The sequence below is a fragment of the Calliphora vicina genome, chromosome 4 (assembly GCF_958450345.1).
Source record: "Calliphora vicina chromosome 4, idCalVici1.1, whole genome shotgun sequence".
Lineage (NCBI taxonomy): Eukaryota > Metazoa > Arthropoda > Insecta > Diptera > Calliphoridae > Calliphora > Calliphora vicina.
The window spans coordinates 53,842,438-53,859,647 of NC_088783.1; the positions used below are offsets into that span (position 1 = coordinate 53,842,438).

The 17,210-nt window shown below is 29.6% G+C and overlaps 4 protein-coding genes across 5 annotated transcripts; 3 read left to right on the forward strand and 1 right to left on the reverse strand.

Moving 5' to 3' along the window:
• Window positions 1–427: 427 nt before the first annotated feature.
• Window positions 428–2,168, forward strand: LOC135957294 (fatty acid hydroxylase domain-containing protein 2-like). Its single transcript, XM_065508015.1, has 4 exons — window positions 428–588; window positions 662–837; window positions 1,470–1,936; window positions 2,006–2,168. Exons 1-4 carry the CDS (start codon window positions 492–494, stop codon window positions 2,130–2,132), a joined length of 867 nt encoding a protein of 288 aa, XP_065364087.1. The 5' UTR covers window positions 428–491; the 3' UTR covers window positions 2,133–2,168.
• Window positions 2,169–2,599: 431 nt separating this feature from the next.
• Window positions 2,600–4,796, forward strand: LOC135957566 (integumentary mucin C.1). The gene has a single exon (XM_065508342.1). The coding sequence runs from the start codon at window positions 2,815–2,817 to the stop codon at window positions 3,979–3,981; it is 1,167 nt and encodes a 388-aa protein (XP_065364414.1). The 5' UTR covers window positions 2,600–2,814; the 3' UTR covers window positions 3,982–4,796.
• Window positions 4,797–7,690: 2,894 nt separating this feature from the next.
• Window positions 7,691–16,025, forward strand: LOC135957758 (band 7 protein AGAP004871-like). Of its 2 annotated transcripts, none has more exons than XM_065508552.1 (5): window positions 7,691–7,928; window positions 14,876–15,043; window positions 15,117–15,465; window positions 15,532–15,697; window positions 15,760–16,025. In XM_065508552.1, exons 1-5 carry the CDS (start codon window positions 7,772–7,774, stop codon window positions 15,889–15,891), a joined length of 972 nt encoding a protein of 323 aa, XP_065364624.1. In that variant the 5' UTR covers window positions 7,691–7,771; the 3' UTR covers window positions 15,892–16,025. The 2 variants fall into 2 exon arrangements, with proteins under 2 accessions (XP_065364624.1, XP_065364625.1); XM_065508553.1 differs by lacking the exon at window positions 7,691–7,928 and adding an exon at window positions 14,491–14,631.
• LOC135957757 (NADH-cytochrome b5 reductase-like) lies at window positions 16,015–17,076 on the reverse strand. The gene has a single exon (XM_065508551.1). It carries the CDS (start codon window positions 17,005–17,007, stop codon window positions 16,030–16,032), a length of 978 nt encoding a protein of 325 aa, XP_065364623.1. The 5' UTR covers window positions 17,008–17,076; the 3' UTR covers window positions 16,015–16,029.
• Between the last annotated feature and the right edge of the window lie 134 nt (window positions 17,077–17,210).

Consider the following 17,210-nt stretch of genomic DNA (forward strand, 5'->3'; position numbering starts at 1 on the left):
GTACGCCAACAAACAAAATTGTCGAATTTGTCACGATACCAATTCACAAGAGATCCAAGAGCGTGCAATGCATCCAGAAAAAGTAACTGTTTGGTGTGGATTTTTGTATGGCGGCATCATCGGTCCATATTGCTTTGAAAACGACGTTGGCCGGTCCATCACCGCCAACGGTAATCGCTATATTTTGGACATATTGGTCCAATTACCTCTTTTTTACCATGATTATGTTACAAATCACCTATAGAAACTTAACAGTCCAAACAAATAACCAACTTAACATAACTATCAATAATTAAGATTAAAGTATTTACAGTAGAGAACTAAAACCACTGAGGGCTGATAATAAACAATTGAAAATCCAGAAATAAAAGCAGATAAGATTTCTCACAATGACTATATAGATAGAATAATCAATGTGGGCCTATTGAACTCAACAGCTCAAAACATTTAAATAAAATGAATTAGAAATTAGTAACAAACAAAACATAAAAATGACAACAGCGGATTTTACCACGCATTTGCTAGCGCATTGGAAAGTATGGGGGGATCAAACTCAAGAAGTATGGAATAAATTATTGGATAAAACTAGTAAGTTGTAAGCATAATACATAGAAAGAAATACCATTAATATAAAAATTGCATTTCAATATTTATTTTAAAGCTGATGATCCCAGTATAATATGGATTTTTGGCAGCACCTTGGTAATGTTGTTGTCCTATTGGAGTTATGCGGCTTTTTTTACCTTTGTCGATATTACTAATAAACCACGCTGGATTCTTAAATACAAAATCCAGCCTGAACAAAATGTACCAGTAGACAGACAAAAATTATGGAAGGTATGTTAATTATTTATTAATAAATATGTTTTTATAAATGTATTTTTCTCACTGAACTAATGTACACATGTGCAAAGGTCAAGTTCTTATCAAAGTGTGAATTTTTATAGTCCAATCTAAGTTTTGAAAATTTATTAAAGAGACAAAGCCAATGTTGCATTGAAAAAACAAAACAATGACACCGGCAAATAAGTCTTTTGAGCAATGTATATGAATTACTTTTCTAAATAATAAAATGTTTAAGCCAATTTAGCTTAATATGCTTAAACAACTTTATTAGTACTTATTCTAAAAGCCGCTGAATAAATTAAACCAGTTTTTTATACCGACCATCAAAAAAGATGGGGGTATATTGATTTTGTCATTCCGTTTGTAACATATCGAAATATTGGAAGTAGAACCAAAAGATTCTAAGACGACCTAGCCCCCATACAAATGTCCTCCCGGAATAGTGTTTGAGCAGTCATAAATGCGGCAATCCTGATAAAATTTTTCACAAATTAATTCTAATTGGCAATTTAAGCCCTTTTATATGATATCAATAATGAGATTGAATAATTATTTTAGGAGATATTTAAGATTTTAGTGATTTAGGAATGTAAATGAGTTCTTTTTTTTCTTTAAATTTCCAGGCCATCAAGCAAGTACTATTCAATCAAATCGTTGTTACAACACTAGGACTCTACATCGGCAATTTGGTTCTATTCAAATCCTGGACACCTGCCTCAATACGCCAGTTGCCCACTATGAAAACCTATCTCATCGATTTGGCTTTAATGTCTCTACTAGAGGAACCTCTATTCTATTATGCCCACCGTATGTTGCATCATCGTTCGATTTACAAGTATTTCCATAAAAAACATCATGAATGGACTTCACCAATTGCTGCCATGACTTTCTATTGCCATCCGGTGGAACATATTGTAAGCAATTTTGGTCCAATTGCTTTGATGGCGGGCCTGCTCAATGTACATGTTGTTGTTTCATGGACCTTTACAATTTTGGCGATTGTAAATTCCATGACTGATCACACGGGTTATTATTTTCCATTCCCCCTGTCAAAGGAATCGGTGTTGTTCCATGACTATCATCATGCCAAGTAAGTGGAAATGTAATGTGTATTTAGATTTATAAAATTTGCTAACTTTTTTTATTTCTCACTTCTTAGATTCAATTACAACTTTGGAGTTTTTGGTTGGCTGGATAAGTTGCATGGCACCTACAGAGATATGAAGACCGAAAAACCTCAAATTAAAAGTAAAAAGCCAGCAAATAAACTTAATTCGAAAAACTAATAAAGAACAATAAAATAAACAATACAATTTAGAAAAGCTTTTAAAAATAGTATAGGTTTAGGTACTCTTATTAAATGCAATTAAGGTTGCCAATTTTCTGGACTTTTAAATTTTCGGGAAATAATAACAAATATTTTCATTCTCAGGATATTATAAGAATATCTTTAGAAATTTCAATGTTGTTATCTTAATAATCCCTTTAAAAAATTATAATTTGTAATACATCGACTTACTACAAAAGTAAATTTTAATGTTTTAAATAAACATTTTTTTGTTTTTGTCGTGACTAAATTTGTTCGAATAACTTAATTAATACGTACCAATTTTTAAATTAAAACTACATTAGCGTTACCAACCTTCATGCTGAATAATATAAACAAACATATCTACATACCGAACACTTCCTAAAAACTGCATTCTGGAATATGAAAATGTCAACACACATGGAAAAAAACAAAGAATACAAAAAAAAAACAACAAAGCCAAAAACCACACACACGCACAGCAATTGCAACGTTGTCAGATGTTTTCATACACAAAATAAGAAAAGAAGTGTAGAAGAAAGTATTAAATTACTAATAACACGCAAAAAAGGGTGTAAATTAATAAAACAAACAATTCTATAATGAACTATTAAATCATTAGTTACTGAAATTGTAAAAAAAATTAAATCTCAAACAAAATGAAATCGTTTAAGTTGATAGTGCTCTTGCTAAGTTTAAGTGCTGTTGGCCTCTACAAAACGACCCACGCAGAGTCGGTGACCAAGGAAAATAATGCTACAATTGCAGCTAATAATGGCAACAAAGAAAATAAAACGGTAATAGAGCTTAATAAAGATATTACAGTTAATACAGGTCTAAATTTGGACAAAACTTTGGCCGAACTCAATGGCACTGAAGCCTCTAATATACCGAAAGTACGCAAAGTCACACCCGTGGACAATGACAGTTTAGAAAGGAAGTTGAAAACTGAGGTAAAAGCTGCTAGTAATGCCACTGAACCGATTATTGTAAGTACAACAACGGCAGCCCCCACTAAGGTGACAAAAATATTAACTGAAGCTGGCGTGGTAGATGTAAAAGTGCCTGCTAAAAATGCCACCGATAATGTAGGAAAGGCAGAGGAGAAAAAGGTTGAAGATAAAACCTCATTGCACGTAATATCTTCTACTCAAAGCACTATAAATAGCAGCAATACAACAAATACGATATTAATAAATTCTAAGAACTCAACCGAGGTTATCACAAAGCAAGATAAAAACAAAAATAATACTGCAACAGTGACAACAAACCCCTCGTTAGCTGTAACCACAACAATAATAACAACTACACCAACACCTTCAGTAACAAAAAAACTTAAAGCAAATAATGATACAAGCACCCTGACACCTTCAACAACTACCGCAGGGAAAGGTAGCAGCAACACTACCGCTGTTGGTAACACTACCACTACTTCGACAACAAGCACGACAACTACGACCACTACTACTACAACAACGACCACTACTACACCTAAGCCTAAAAAGCCCACTATCACCTACAGCATACCCGATTTCCCCGATCTAGAAAAAGACAATCCAGACTTGAAGAATTTACTACAATCATCCGCTTCAGCTTCAAATAAACTACCCTTACCAGACGGTCCATATGCTCAACCTTCACAGGAATTCAATAATAATTCCTTTAATCGTGGACGCGACTTCATATTACCCATTGTCTCTATGATATTTATAATACCACTGGTCATTGGTATCCTAATAACATCGTACCGACGTTTCCGAGACTGTTGGTCAACACGCCATTACCGCCGAATGGATTTTTTGGTGGATGGCATGTACAATGACTGACATCGTTGCCAGCAAAGGCAGCAGCTATTGGCTCAAACAAATAATGAGGATGCAAATAATCATGCCGATAACGATGATGAAGATGATGATGTTTGGAATTTATCTGAAATTGCTTAGCATTATAAAATTTCCACTCATAAACAAAACAAACATAAATTGTACTTTTTAAATCCCTAATAGTCTTGCTACAAACAAAAAAAAAACAATGAAAAAAGTAAAACTTTTTTCCCCGGCCTATAAATAACAAAAATATATGTATAAATCCTCATTATTTGCAAGAAATCGAGTGAGATTTGTAATAGAATACACAACTTCCCCATTTTTTTTATATAAAACCATACATTATTATATATTTTATTATTTTTATATATAAAATTGGTATATTTCTTATAAAAATAAGCAATATTTAACAAAAATAATATAACATTAACATCTTGAATTTAGTTTTTCAAAAACTTTTCGACAAAAAAAAAACAAATTGTTGCCAAAATTGAAACTACTTTTTCTAAAGATTTTTATTTTGTAAAACTATCAATATTTTTTAGCTTTTAAGACTTATTTTGTTATAAAATTTTTTAACAAAAATAACAAATTTGAAAGTATTTTATGAAAAAAAAAAGTTTTTTTCTAGATTGTTTAAGATTAAAATCCCATTTTTTAGATTATGTAAGAGTTCTTCTATATTAGCATTTGGATGAAATCATTAAAATATATATATATAAACACCTGAACTAATAATATTTTTGTATTATAAGAAAAGACAATTATCTTTATTATATGAATTTATTTTAATAAAAATTATCCAAAAAAAAAAACCGAAATTGTTTTTAAACGAAATTTAATAAACAAAAATAAAGGTAATCGATGATCAATGGCAAAAGATGTCGTTAATAAATTTTTGTAAAAAAAAAATATTGAATTTTTTTTAAATTTATTAAGATAAAAATTTGTGGCAAACATTTTTTTTTAATTTTTTTAAGAATTTAAAAAAAAAAAATTTTTGTGAGAAAAATTTATTGAGAAAAAGTTTTGGTTAAAAAATATTTTTCCCGATTTTGACCCATTGTAGGTCCAACGTTATACTATATGTACGTCATTGCAAAGGTCTTTGAAATATCTATCATTAGATATCCATATTGTCTATATTAATGACAATATGGATAAATTAATGAAACATCGAGGTTGTTCTGATATTTTCCTAATATCTCAGCTGTTTGTGGACCGATTTTTTTATAAATAAAACCGAGCCGGATTTCAGCATACAGACGGACATGGCTATATCGACTCCGTTATCTATAACGATTGGCCAAGTTATTATCAAATTTAGATATTTTGAGTTCTTATATAAAAAATCAATTTTTTGTTAGAAATATGAGCTTTTTTTCTTGATTAAACGCTTATTGGGCAAGTTATTAGCGAATTTAGATATTTTGAGTTTTTATACAAAAAATCGATTTTTGTTCAGAAATATGAGTGATCACAGATCGAGCTCCTTTTCTTGATTAAACGCTTGGCCAAGTTATTATCAAATTTAGATATTTTGAGTTTTTATATAAAAAATCGATTTTTTGACAGAAATATGAGTGATCACAGATCGAGCTCTGTTTCTTGATTATTAGCGAATTTAGATATTTTGAGTTTTTATATAAAAAATCGATTTTTTGTCAGAAATATGAGTGATCACAGATCGAGCTCCTTTTTTTGATTAAACGCTTATTGGCCAAGTTATTAGCGAATTTAGATATTTTGATTTTTTTTATAAAAAAAATCGATTTTTGTTCAGAAATATGAGTACAGATCGAGCTGCTTTTCCTCATTAAACTCTTATTGCCTATTTGAAATTGAGTGACGTCATCGTTAGAATTTTTCACACTAACTCCAATCACACCTATGTCACTGCTTTTGGTCACATATTTGCAGATGTATTTAATAAGTGGACTATCCGGACTATTGCGAACTTAAATGGGATTAGTATGAACATTTAAACAAAAACTTAGCCAAATCGGTGTAGCCGTTTTCCGATTTTAGATAAATCGAAAAAAGTGGGCGTCGTCAATTTTTCATTCCGTAAAAACCTAAGTTGGACTATGATCAACATTTAAAACAAAAAAATGGCTAAATCGGTCCGGCCGTTCTCAACTGATGCAATTACCAACGAACGGCATTTGATTTTTATTTATATAGAAGATTCGGAACTTTCTATAAGCATGACAAATGTAAACTTTCGAATGACGTACACATCTGTTCATATATTTTAAAAGTATAAGATATTATATTCATATATTTACACTATGGTTGATGCAGGGTGCTCTAAAATTTGTCTAAATTCAAATTTCCCATTTATATTGTATGTATGTATCTTTATTTTCTAATGTGTCAGTTATATGAGATACATGTACTAGACACACGTCATTGATTATTTTCCAAATCAAGTGAATCGTGTGGTGTTTTTATTTAGAAGTGGGCCGGCCAGTGTATGTGCTCGTTTAGGGATCGTTTATATTTTCAAATTCAAATCCAAATATTTATGTTGCACCTTTTGTGTAAATAATAAAAAAAAAAAAAAAACATGTTTTCCTAATCATAATAAAGACTTTAATGCGCAACGTAATCAGCCAGCATCAAAAATCATGATCTTTGAAAACTGAATTCATAAAATATCATGTTGTTGCTGTTTTCTTCTTACAATTTATTTTTTGTTTTGGAAATATTTTAACAACAACAAAATAAAGTTTTTTTTTTTGCTTTAAAACTACAAACAAAAAAATATAGTTTGATTTTTCATTAAATCTCTAAATAAAATATGTACACAAATTGTACACCATTACCGGTGGTAATTAAAATAGTATGCAATTGTTCTTAACCCCCTGTCTACACATGACAAATATTTGTTGTCTGAGCAAAAGCACTAACAATCGGAGAGTATACCGATGATTTTTTAATCTTGACAACCAGCAGTTTGACGTTTATCATGATAAAAATTTATCAGGTATAGACAGGGAGTAAATGATTGGCCATTTCCATGTCATCGGACATGGCATTTGTACGCCTATAGATTGGAATAGATTTATTTCCATTCAGAGGGTACTATATTTAAGGACAATTGAAACATTGTTTTCCAAAATATCATGCGAAACAAGGGTACGTTACGTGATATGAAACGGAAGTGATTTTGAGGTACATGTAAATATATGCGAAAATCTGCGAATCGTGGAAGGCGTTTTCTTGCTATAAACTGGGCCCTTTAATCTAAACAATTAACCTGTAAATATTTTCAATATAAAAAAATCAAAATTTTTTTTGTAATAGAAGCAATAGTTGTAAATGGTGTAAAAAATTCAAAATTTATTTGAATTTCCAACCAAAAAATTTTTAATGAAATGTTAATGTAAACATTTTAGAAAATATCATGCTGGAAAACTTATAGACTTGTTCTATATTTTATATTGTAAAAATCTGTATGTCTACAAGACATACTCGTACTATATAAATATTGAAAAGTCTTTTGTTGTTGTTTACTATTACTCTCCAGTTAGTGTACTATAGACGAAGGTATACAATTCTCATACTCATACTAAATAATTTTATTAATCATTTTAATTTTTCTTTCTTTTTTTTCGCAAAAACCGTGAAAATGCTGTGTGTAGAAGTAACACAACACAAAGTTTTACGATAAGAATTTTTAGTTGTTATTTAGAATTCATCGGGTTAAGTTGTTAGAATTGGAGAAAAGCTAAAAGCGAAGACTAAAATTAATAGTGTTTAGTTGTAAAAATTAATAATTATAACGATGAATGCCGCATCTTCACCTCGTTTAAATCGTGCTCGTATTGCAACTTCGCCGCCGGAAACTATACGTTATCCGACAACGGATGTTCGAACATCGCATACGATAAATATACCGCCGGTCACGCAGGCAAATCGCACATATCAAGGATTAAAAACTTGTAGGTTTTTTGGTGTTTAATAGAAAATAATTAAGTGAAAATCAACAAAAATATATTTGATGAAATTTAATAATAAATGTAGAATTAATTATGTATTTCTTTAGAAAATTAAAAAAAATTTCAAATGTTGAAAGGTTTTTTTAATCAATAATTACATTATCTTATTCTTTTATGATTGATTATACTATAAATAATGAAATTTTTGGCGACCGAAAGAAGATTTGTTTATATAGGAATCAGTAGACAATAGAATTTCTTGCTAACCGACCTGTTCAGTTGTGAAATCAGTATTTAATTTTTTAACATGATTAAAATAAAATCAGAAATTAATTCTTAATGAAACGAAAAAAAGCTTGCCCTTCGGATGAGGCGAATTTTGAAATGCACTATTTTTAATAAAACACTACTCAAATACTTTTTGGGAATTTTAGCTTCAATCGTAGATATTTATATAGTTCAATTTCAACTTCAATTTTAGCTTCAATCGTTGGTCTTTATGTAGTTCAATTTTAGCTTCAATCGTGGGTCTTTATGTAGTTCAATTTTAGCTTCAATCGTGGGTGCTTATGTAGTTCAATTTTAGCTTCAATCGTGGGTCTTTATTTAGTACAATTTTAGCTTCAATCGTGGGTCTTTATGTAGTTCAAATTTAGCTTCAATCGTGGGTCTTTATGTAGTTCAATTTTAGCTTCAATCGTGGGTCTTTATTTAGTACAATTTAAGCTTCAATCGTGGGTCTTTATGTAGTTCAAATTTAGCTTCAATCGTGGGTCTTCATGTAGTTCAATTTTAGCTTCAATCGTGGGTCTTTATTTAGTTAAATTTTAGCTTCAATCGTGGGTCTTTATGTAGTTCAATTTTAGCTTCAATATTGGGTCTTTATGTAGTTCAATTTTAGCTTCAATCGTGGGTCTTTATGTAGTTCAATTTTAGCTTCAATCTTGGATCTTTATGTAGTTCAATTTTAGCTTCAATTGTGGGTCTTTATGTAGTTCAATTTTAGCTCCAATCGTGGGTCTTTATGTAGTTCAATTTTAGCTTCAATTGTGGGTCTTTATGTATTTCAATTTTATCTTCAATTGTGGGTCTTTATGTAGTTCAATTTTAGCTTCAATCTTTATTAGTTTATGTAGTTCAATTTAAACTTCAATCTTTATTAGTTTATGTAGTTCAATTTTAGCTTCAATCGTGGGTCTTCATGTAGTTCAATTTTAGCTTCAATTGTGGGTCTTTATGTAGTTCAATTTTAGCTTCAATTGTGGGTCTTTATGTAGTTCAATTTTAGCTTCAATTGTGGGTCTTTATGTAGTTCAATTTTAGCTTCAATTGTGGGTCTTTATGTAGTTCAATTTTAGCTTCAATCGTGGGTCTTTATGTAGTTAAATTTTAGCTTCAATCGTGGGTCTTTATGTAGTTCAATTTTAGCTTCAATCGTGGGTCTTTATGTAGTTCAATTTTAGCTTCAATCTTGGGTATTTATATAGTTAAATTTTAGCTTCAATCGTGGGTCTTTATTTAGTACAATTTAAGCTTCAATCGTGGGTCTTTATGTAGTTCAAATTTAGCTTCAATCGTGGGTCTTCATGTAGTTCAATTTTAGCTTCAATCGTGGGTCTTTATTTAGTTAAATTTTAGCTTCAATCGTGGGTCTTTATTTAGTTAAATTTTAGCTTCAATTGTGGGTCTTTATGTAGTTCAATTTTAGCTTCAATCGTGGGTCTTTATGTAGTTCAAATTTAGCTTCAATCGTGGGTCTTTATGTAGTTCAATTTTAGCTTCAATCGTGGGTCTTTATGTAGTTCAATTTTAGCATCAATCGTGGGTCTTTATGTAGTTCAATTTTAGGTTCAATCTTGGGTCTTTATGTAGTTCAATTTTAGCTTCAATCGTGGGTCTTTATGTAGTTAAAATTTAGCTTCAATCTTGGGTCATTATGTAGTTCAATTTTAGCTTCAATCGTGGGTCTTTATATAGTTCAATTTTAGCTTCAATCTTGGGTCCTTATATACTTCAATTTTAGCTTCAATCATGGGTCTTTATGTAGTTCAATTTTAGCTTCAATCGTGGGTCTTTATGTAGTTCAATTTTAGCTTCAATCGTGGGTCTTTATATAGTTAAATTTTAGCTTCAATCTTGGGTATTTATGTAGTTAAATTTTAGCCTCAATTTTAGCTTGAATCTTGGGTCTTTATGTAATTCAATTTTAGCTTCAATCTTGGGTCCTTATATACTTCAATTTTAGCTTCAATCATGGGTCTTTATGTAGTTCAATTTTAGCTTCAATCGTGGGTCTTTATGTAGTTCAATTTTAGCTTCAATCGTGGGTCTTTATATAGTTAAATTTTAGCTTCAATCTTGGGTATTTATGTAGTTAAATTTTAGCCTCAATTTTAGCTTGAATCTTGGGTCTTTATGTAATTCAATTTTAGCTTCAATCTTGGGTCCTTATATACTTCAATTTTAGCTTCAATCATGGGTCTTTATGTAGTTCAATTTTAGCTTCAATCGTGGGTCTTTATGTAGTTCAATTTTAGCTTCAATCGTGGGTCTTTATATAGTTAAATTTTAGTTTCAATCTTGGGTATTTATGTAGTTAAATTTTAGCCTCAATTTTAGCTTGAATCTTGGGTCTTTATGTAATTCAATTTTAGCTTCAATCGTGGGTCTTTATGTAGTTCAATTTTAGCTTCAATCGTGGGTCTTTATGTAGTTCAATTTTAGCTTCAATCGTGGGTCTTTATGTAGTTTAATTTTTCTAAAATAAATTTAAGTACATAGTATCGAAATCATTCGTTTTACCTACTAACATGTAAGTGAATTACCGATGATTCAATAAATATAACTTTAAATTAAAACGTATTTGTTTTATCTCAAAACTCAGTAAAATTCCCCATAAGAAAAATTCCCATTTCAAAAAAAAAAAACATCTTAATCATCCATTACACTTTACAAAAAATCCTTAAGTAAAGAAATAAACGTACACTAAAAGTTCAACTATGTATGTGTACCACCTAAATAGGAGGACCCCCAACCAGACAAACTTTCCAAACAACAACATACAACTTGCAACAGAACAATAAACAATTTTCTAAATGAAGAAAAACCAAATAAACATTGCTGGTAGAAGAATTGAAATGTTGAAATCCTACAGAGTAACAAGTATTTTACAAAACATTAGTTTTATTAAATTGAATAACGAAAAAAATATTTCTTAAAGTAAACAATACATTTTTCTAAGATTATGGCAAATTAACAAATGTTATGAACACCATTTTTCATTCTAAAACGAGCTCATTGAAAATATATCAAAATCTTTTGAATCAAAAAATCAGAAATAATTAACGAATTATTTATATCCGAAGCTGTTAAGCATTCAGCTTGAATACCAATAATGTGAAATTGTTTTCTAGTGAACAATTTGTAATATATTTTTCGGAAATATTCAGAAATTAAAAAAAAAAAAAAAAAAAAAAAAAAGGTTTTAATTTGTCAGCTAATTTGTTTAACACTCTGTAAATACCTGTAGTAAATGGAGTAGTAGTATTTTCGTTTCATCTAATTTAAAATATATAAACAATTATCGGTGTGAATAAAAATCAGTTTTCTTCATTATTCAAAAGGTGGAAATTCTATTTACTCGTAAATCCACGAAACATTCACTAACTACATGTGTGCACCGAAATAAACTCAAACACATACATTTATTTGTATATTTTTTTGTGTTTAAATAAACAAATAAATAGTTTAAACAAATGTATTTCTTTTTTTGTTTTTCTTCAGATTTATTAATATTTAAGAGTAAATTTGTCAATTAACAGTCGGCGGGTTATATGTACGTCTATAATCAGTTTTCTTTTGGCTAAAATATTTGGGCAGCACAAAATAAATTACAAATTGTGTATTTATTAACTTCATCGATATGTTGGAATAATATTTTTAATTGTTTTTTTTTGTATATTTTGCTTTTAATTATTTGTTTTGTGTGTGCGCGTCTTTTTTTGGTATTTTTTAATGTATGTATAATTGTTGTTTTAATGTTAACATTATAATTTATGAAAATATAAAAATAAATCAATAAATTCAATATCGGCAAAATTTAGCTTTGATTAAAATAAAATCAGAAATTAATTCTTAATGAAACAAAAAAAAACGTGCCCTTCGGTTGAGGCGAATTTTGAAATGCACTATTTTTAATAAAACACTACTCAAATACTTTTTGAGAATTTTAGCTTCAATCGAAGATATTTATATTGTTCAATTTCAACTTCAATTTTAGCTTCAATGGTGGATCTTTAGTTATTTAGTTTTTAGCTTCAATCGTGTGTCTTTATGTTGTTAAATTTTAGCTTCAATCCTTGATCTTTATGAAATTCAATTGTAGCTTCAATAGTGAGTCTTTATGTAGTTCAATTTTAGCTTTAATCTTGGGTCTTTATATAGTTCAATTTAAGCTTTATGTAGTTCTATTTTAGCTTCAATCTTGGATCTTTATTTAGTTAAATTTTAGCTTCAATCCTTGATCTTTATGTAGTTCAATTGTAACTTCAATAGTGGGTCTTTATGTAGTTCGATTTTAGCTTCAATCTTGTACATTTATGTAGTTCTATTTTAGCTTTAATATTGGGTCTTTATATAGTTCAATTTAAGCTTTATGTAGTTCTATTTTAGCTTCAATCTTGGATCTTTATTTAGTTAAATTTTAGCTTCAATCCTTGATCTTTATGTAGTTCAATTGTAACTTCAATAGTGGGTCTTTATGTAGTTCGATTTTAGCTTCAATCTTGTGCATTTATGTAGTTCTATTTTAGCTTCAATCTTTAGTCTTTATGTAGTTCAATTTTAGCTTCAATCTTGGGTCCTTATATAGTTCAATATTAGCATCAATCGTGGGTCTTTATGTAGTTAAATTTTAGCTTTAATCGTGGGTCTTTATTTAGTTAAATTTTAGCTTTAATCGTGGGTCTTTATCTAGTTCAATTTTAGCTTGAATTTTGGGTCTTTATTTAGTTAAATTTTAGCTTCAATCGTGGGTCTTTATTTAGTTCAATTTTAGCTTCACTCGTGGGTCTTTATTTAGTTCAATTTTAGCTTCAATCGTGGGTCTTTATTTAGTTAAATTTTAGCTTCAATCGTGTGTCTTTATTTAGTTCAATTTTAGCTTCAATCGTGGGTCTTTATTTAGTTCAATTTTAGCTTCAATCGTGGGTCTTTATTTAGTTCAATATTATCTTCAATCGTGTGTCTTTATGTTGTTAAATTTTAGCTTCAATCCTTGATCTTTATGAAATTCAATTGTAGCTTCAATAGTGAGTCTTTATGTAGTTCAATTTTAGCTTTAATCTTGGGTCTTTATATAGTTAAATTTTAGCTTCAATCCTTGATCTTTATGAAATTCAATTGTAGCTTCAATCTTGAGTCTTTATGTAGTTTTATTTTAGCTTCAATCTTGGGTCTTTATGTAGTTCGATTTTAGCTTCAATCTTGAGTCTTTATGTAGTTCAATTTTAGCTTCAATCGTGGGTCTTTAATTAGTTCAATTTTAGCTTCAATCATGGGTCTTTATTTAGTTAAATTTTAGCTTCAATCTTGGATCTTTATGTATTTCTATTTTATCTTCAATCGTAGGTCTTTATGTAGTTAAATTTTAGCTTTAATCGTGGGTCTTTATTTAGTTAAATTTTAGCTTTAATCGTGGGTCTTTATCTAGTTAAATTTTAGCTTAAATTTTGGGTCTTTATGTAGTTCAATTTTAGCCACAATCGTGGGTCTTTATTTAGTTCAATTTTAGCTTCAATCGTGGGTCTTTATTTAGTTAAATTTTAGCCACAATCGTGGGTCTTTATGTAGTTTAATTTTAGCTTCAATCTTGAGTCTATATGTAGTTAAATTTTAGCTTCAATCGTGGGTCTTTATTTAGTTAAATTTTAGCCACAATCGTGGGTCTTTATGTAGTTTAATTTTAGCTTCAATCTTGAGTCTATATGTAGTTAAATTTTAGCTTCAATCGTGGGTCTTTATTTAGTTAAATTTTAGCCACAATCGTGGGTCTTTATGTAGTCCAAATTTAGCTTCAATCGTGGGTCTTTAATTAGTTCAATTTTAGCTTCAATCGTGGGTCTTTATGCATTTCAATTTTAGCTTCAATCGTGGGTCTTTAATTAGTTCAATTTTAGCTTCAATCGTGGGTCTTTATGCATTTCAATTTTAGCTTTAATCTTAGATCTTTATGTAGTTCAATTTTAGCATCAATTATATGCTACATAAATGCTAATTTTAGATTCAATATTACATATTTATGTTGTTCAATTTTATCTTCAATCTTTATGTAAATCTCAAAAACTACAATGTATGCCCAAACTTAATATACATTTCCATAAGTTATAGGGCGCATTAAAGTGTTCTCTTTTATCGTAATTTTTATCGGTTAAATGAATTCATATGGTTGTGAATTTGTAAAATAAATCTGTAATTTACAAAATATTGAATGTGCAATAATTTATGAAAACATTTTTTTCACGAACTCAATTGAGTAATATATGTACATATATTTTTTAATCGTATTTTAATAGCAAAGAAAAAAATAGTTTTGTTTATTCGTTTTGAAGCGGAAATTCAATATCATATTTATTGAAAATCGTGTAAAACGTTTTATTTTATTGAACAGTCAACATGGCAATTATTAGCAAGAGAAAATCGCGTTTATGTAAGTAAATTTCTGGAAAGATCCTTATTAAAGATTTTTAATATTATATTAAATTTTTTTAAATAAAAGAAGCAACTTATTTTATTCACTTTGAAGTATTTAAGGACTCTTTAAATTATGCCGCATATAGACTTAGTATTTCTTAAGCAATGTTAATAACTTTTAAATCTATTTAGAAAAGCAGTTTATCTTTAAGAGTATATTTTAAAAAACAAATCCTTATTATTTATTTCCTCAATTACAGCCGAAAATGATGAAATGAATTGCGTGGAAATGTTGGCTACCACAATATCAATAATTATAATGGTCTTAACATTTCCCATCTCAATATTTATATGCTTTAAAGTAGTATCCGAATATGAGAGAGCTGTGATATTTCGAATGGGTCGTTTGCGTAGTGGAGGTGCAAGAGGTAAGCTCTTTATAACAAATATTCTGACGCACAAGTTTTTTGTAACAGACATTTTTTAATTGAAAATTTCAAGGACCTGGTGTTTTCTTTGTTTTACCCTGTGTCGATGATTATTGCAAAGTAGATTTGCGTACGGTATCATTTGATGTGCCACCTCAAGAAGTGTTATCCAAAGACTCTGTGACGGTAACGGTAGATGCGGTAGTTTATTATCGCATTAGTGACCCATTGAAGTGCGTTATACAAGTATCCAATTATAGTCATTCTACACGTCTATTGGCTGCCACTACCTTACGCAATGTTTTAGGTACGCGTAATTTATCTGAACTTTTAACCGAAAGAGAAACTATATCGCATACTATGCAAATGTCCCTAGATGAGGCTACCGATCCCTGGGGAGTTAAAGTGGAGAGGGTAGAAATGTAAGTACATAATAGAAATTATGGTAAGAAAAAGTTTTAATTAAAATGTATATTTTTTTCCTACAGCAAAGACGTTTCCTTACCCACAGCTCTGCAGAGAGCCATGGCTGCAGAAGCCGAAGCAGCCCGTGAGGCACGAGCTAAAGTAATTGCCGCTGAAGGTGAAATGAAATCAGCTAGGGCTCTAAGAGAGGCTTCTGAGATCATATCAGCCAGCCCTTCTGCTTTACAGGTTTGCATTAAATGCATATTTTTTCTTTTTATATTTACTTAAAAATTTTTATTATTTTGCAGCTCCGCTACTTGCAAACTCTGAATAATATATCGGCCGAAAAGAATTCTACCATTATTTTCCCCTTGCCCATGGATCTTTTAACGCCTTTCCTGTCACATCAAACCACACATTGTAGGCACAATCATCAATGACAGTGACGTTTAGCTTTAAAGCAGTATTTAGATGAGCTGCACTCTTGCGAACTAAAAAACGATTCAAATACGAAAAACGATTCAAATTTATAAATAAATTACTTTTAAGTTGATAAGTCTTTTAAAAAACATCTTTTTTTATAACAAGTATATATTATTTTCCGAAAAATTTCCATAATTTGTAGTTTGACATAGTTTCTTAAAATAATTTTGAAATTTGCCAGTGCCTGCAATTGTTACGAAAGTGTTTTCTTTTTTATACTCCAAATTAGCCATTAATTGTTCCAAATCATTTTCATTAAAACGCCAGGGTCTTATTAATTCCTTATATTTAAGTTTACTTCTAAAATGTTGACACGTTTCTAGACATCGTAAGTTCTTTAAACAATCTGTATTATCACACAATTCCTTGGACAAATAAATGTGTACCTTATAATTCCAATATTTGCTAAAATTATATAATTTGTCTCTAAAATACACATGTTTAAGATCTTGAAAGCATGCAATGTGTATAATTCTAGTCATATCTTCCTCATTATTTAAGATATCCTCTATTATGGGTATAATCGGAGCTATTGCTACACCTTGGCTAATGATTAGCAAACACTTTTCGCCTTTCAAATCCGTTTGATATTCAAATGTGCCTATGGGACCACGAAACTCCACTTCATCATTAATTTCTAATTTGTTTATATACTCTGACATTGGACCTTTGGGTATTATATTAACTAAAATTTTAAATTCCATTTCCAAAACATCCCACCAATATGGTGAATAAGGACGTAATATATATTTCCGTTCCGTTTCCACTTCATTTACTTTATTTCTTTCTATTTCCATTTCCGTTAAGGCTTTTCTCATCATCAAATGATATCCGGCATTAATGTCCAGTATATAATCTTTATTATTGTAGTGTTTAGATTTAAAGTGTAGTTCCCATACATTGTGTACTTGGAGTGAATGCAAAGTTTTATTTATTATACAGAATTGTGTGTAGTTTCTTAGAATATTCTGTTTGCCACTTTTGTCAGCCTTGTGGGATTTTGCAGGTTTAATATTTAGCACACAATTGGCACACCCATTACCACAACAATCACTTTCATTAATACTATCCATAAGTATTAGGATTTTATTTACATTATTTATAAAATGAAAACTAATTGATGGATTAAACAAAAAAGTTAATGAATTTGTTAATGAGTTGAAATGGTCTTATCATAACTCAGCGTTGTAAAAATTGCATGAAATGAAAAGTACTTTTTTTGGAGGTTATTAATACAGTGTGTAACAAATATTTGGATACAGTAATATTTTTTGTT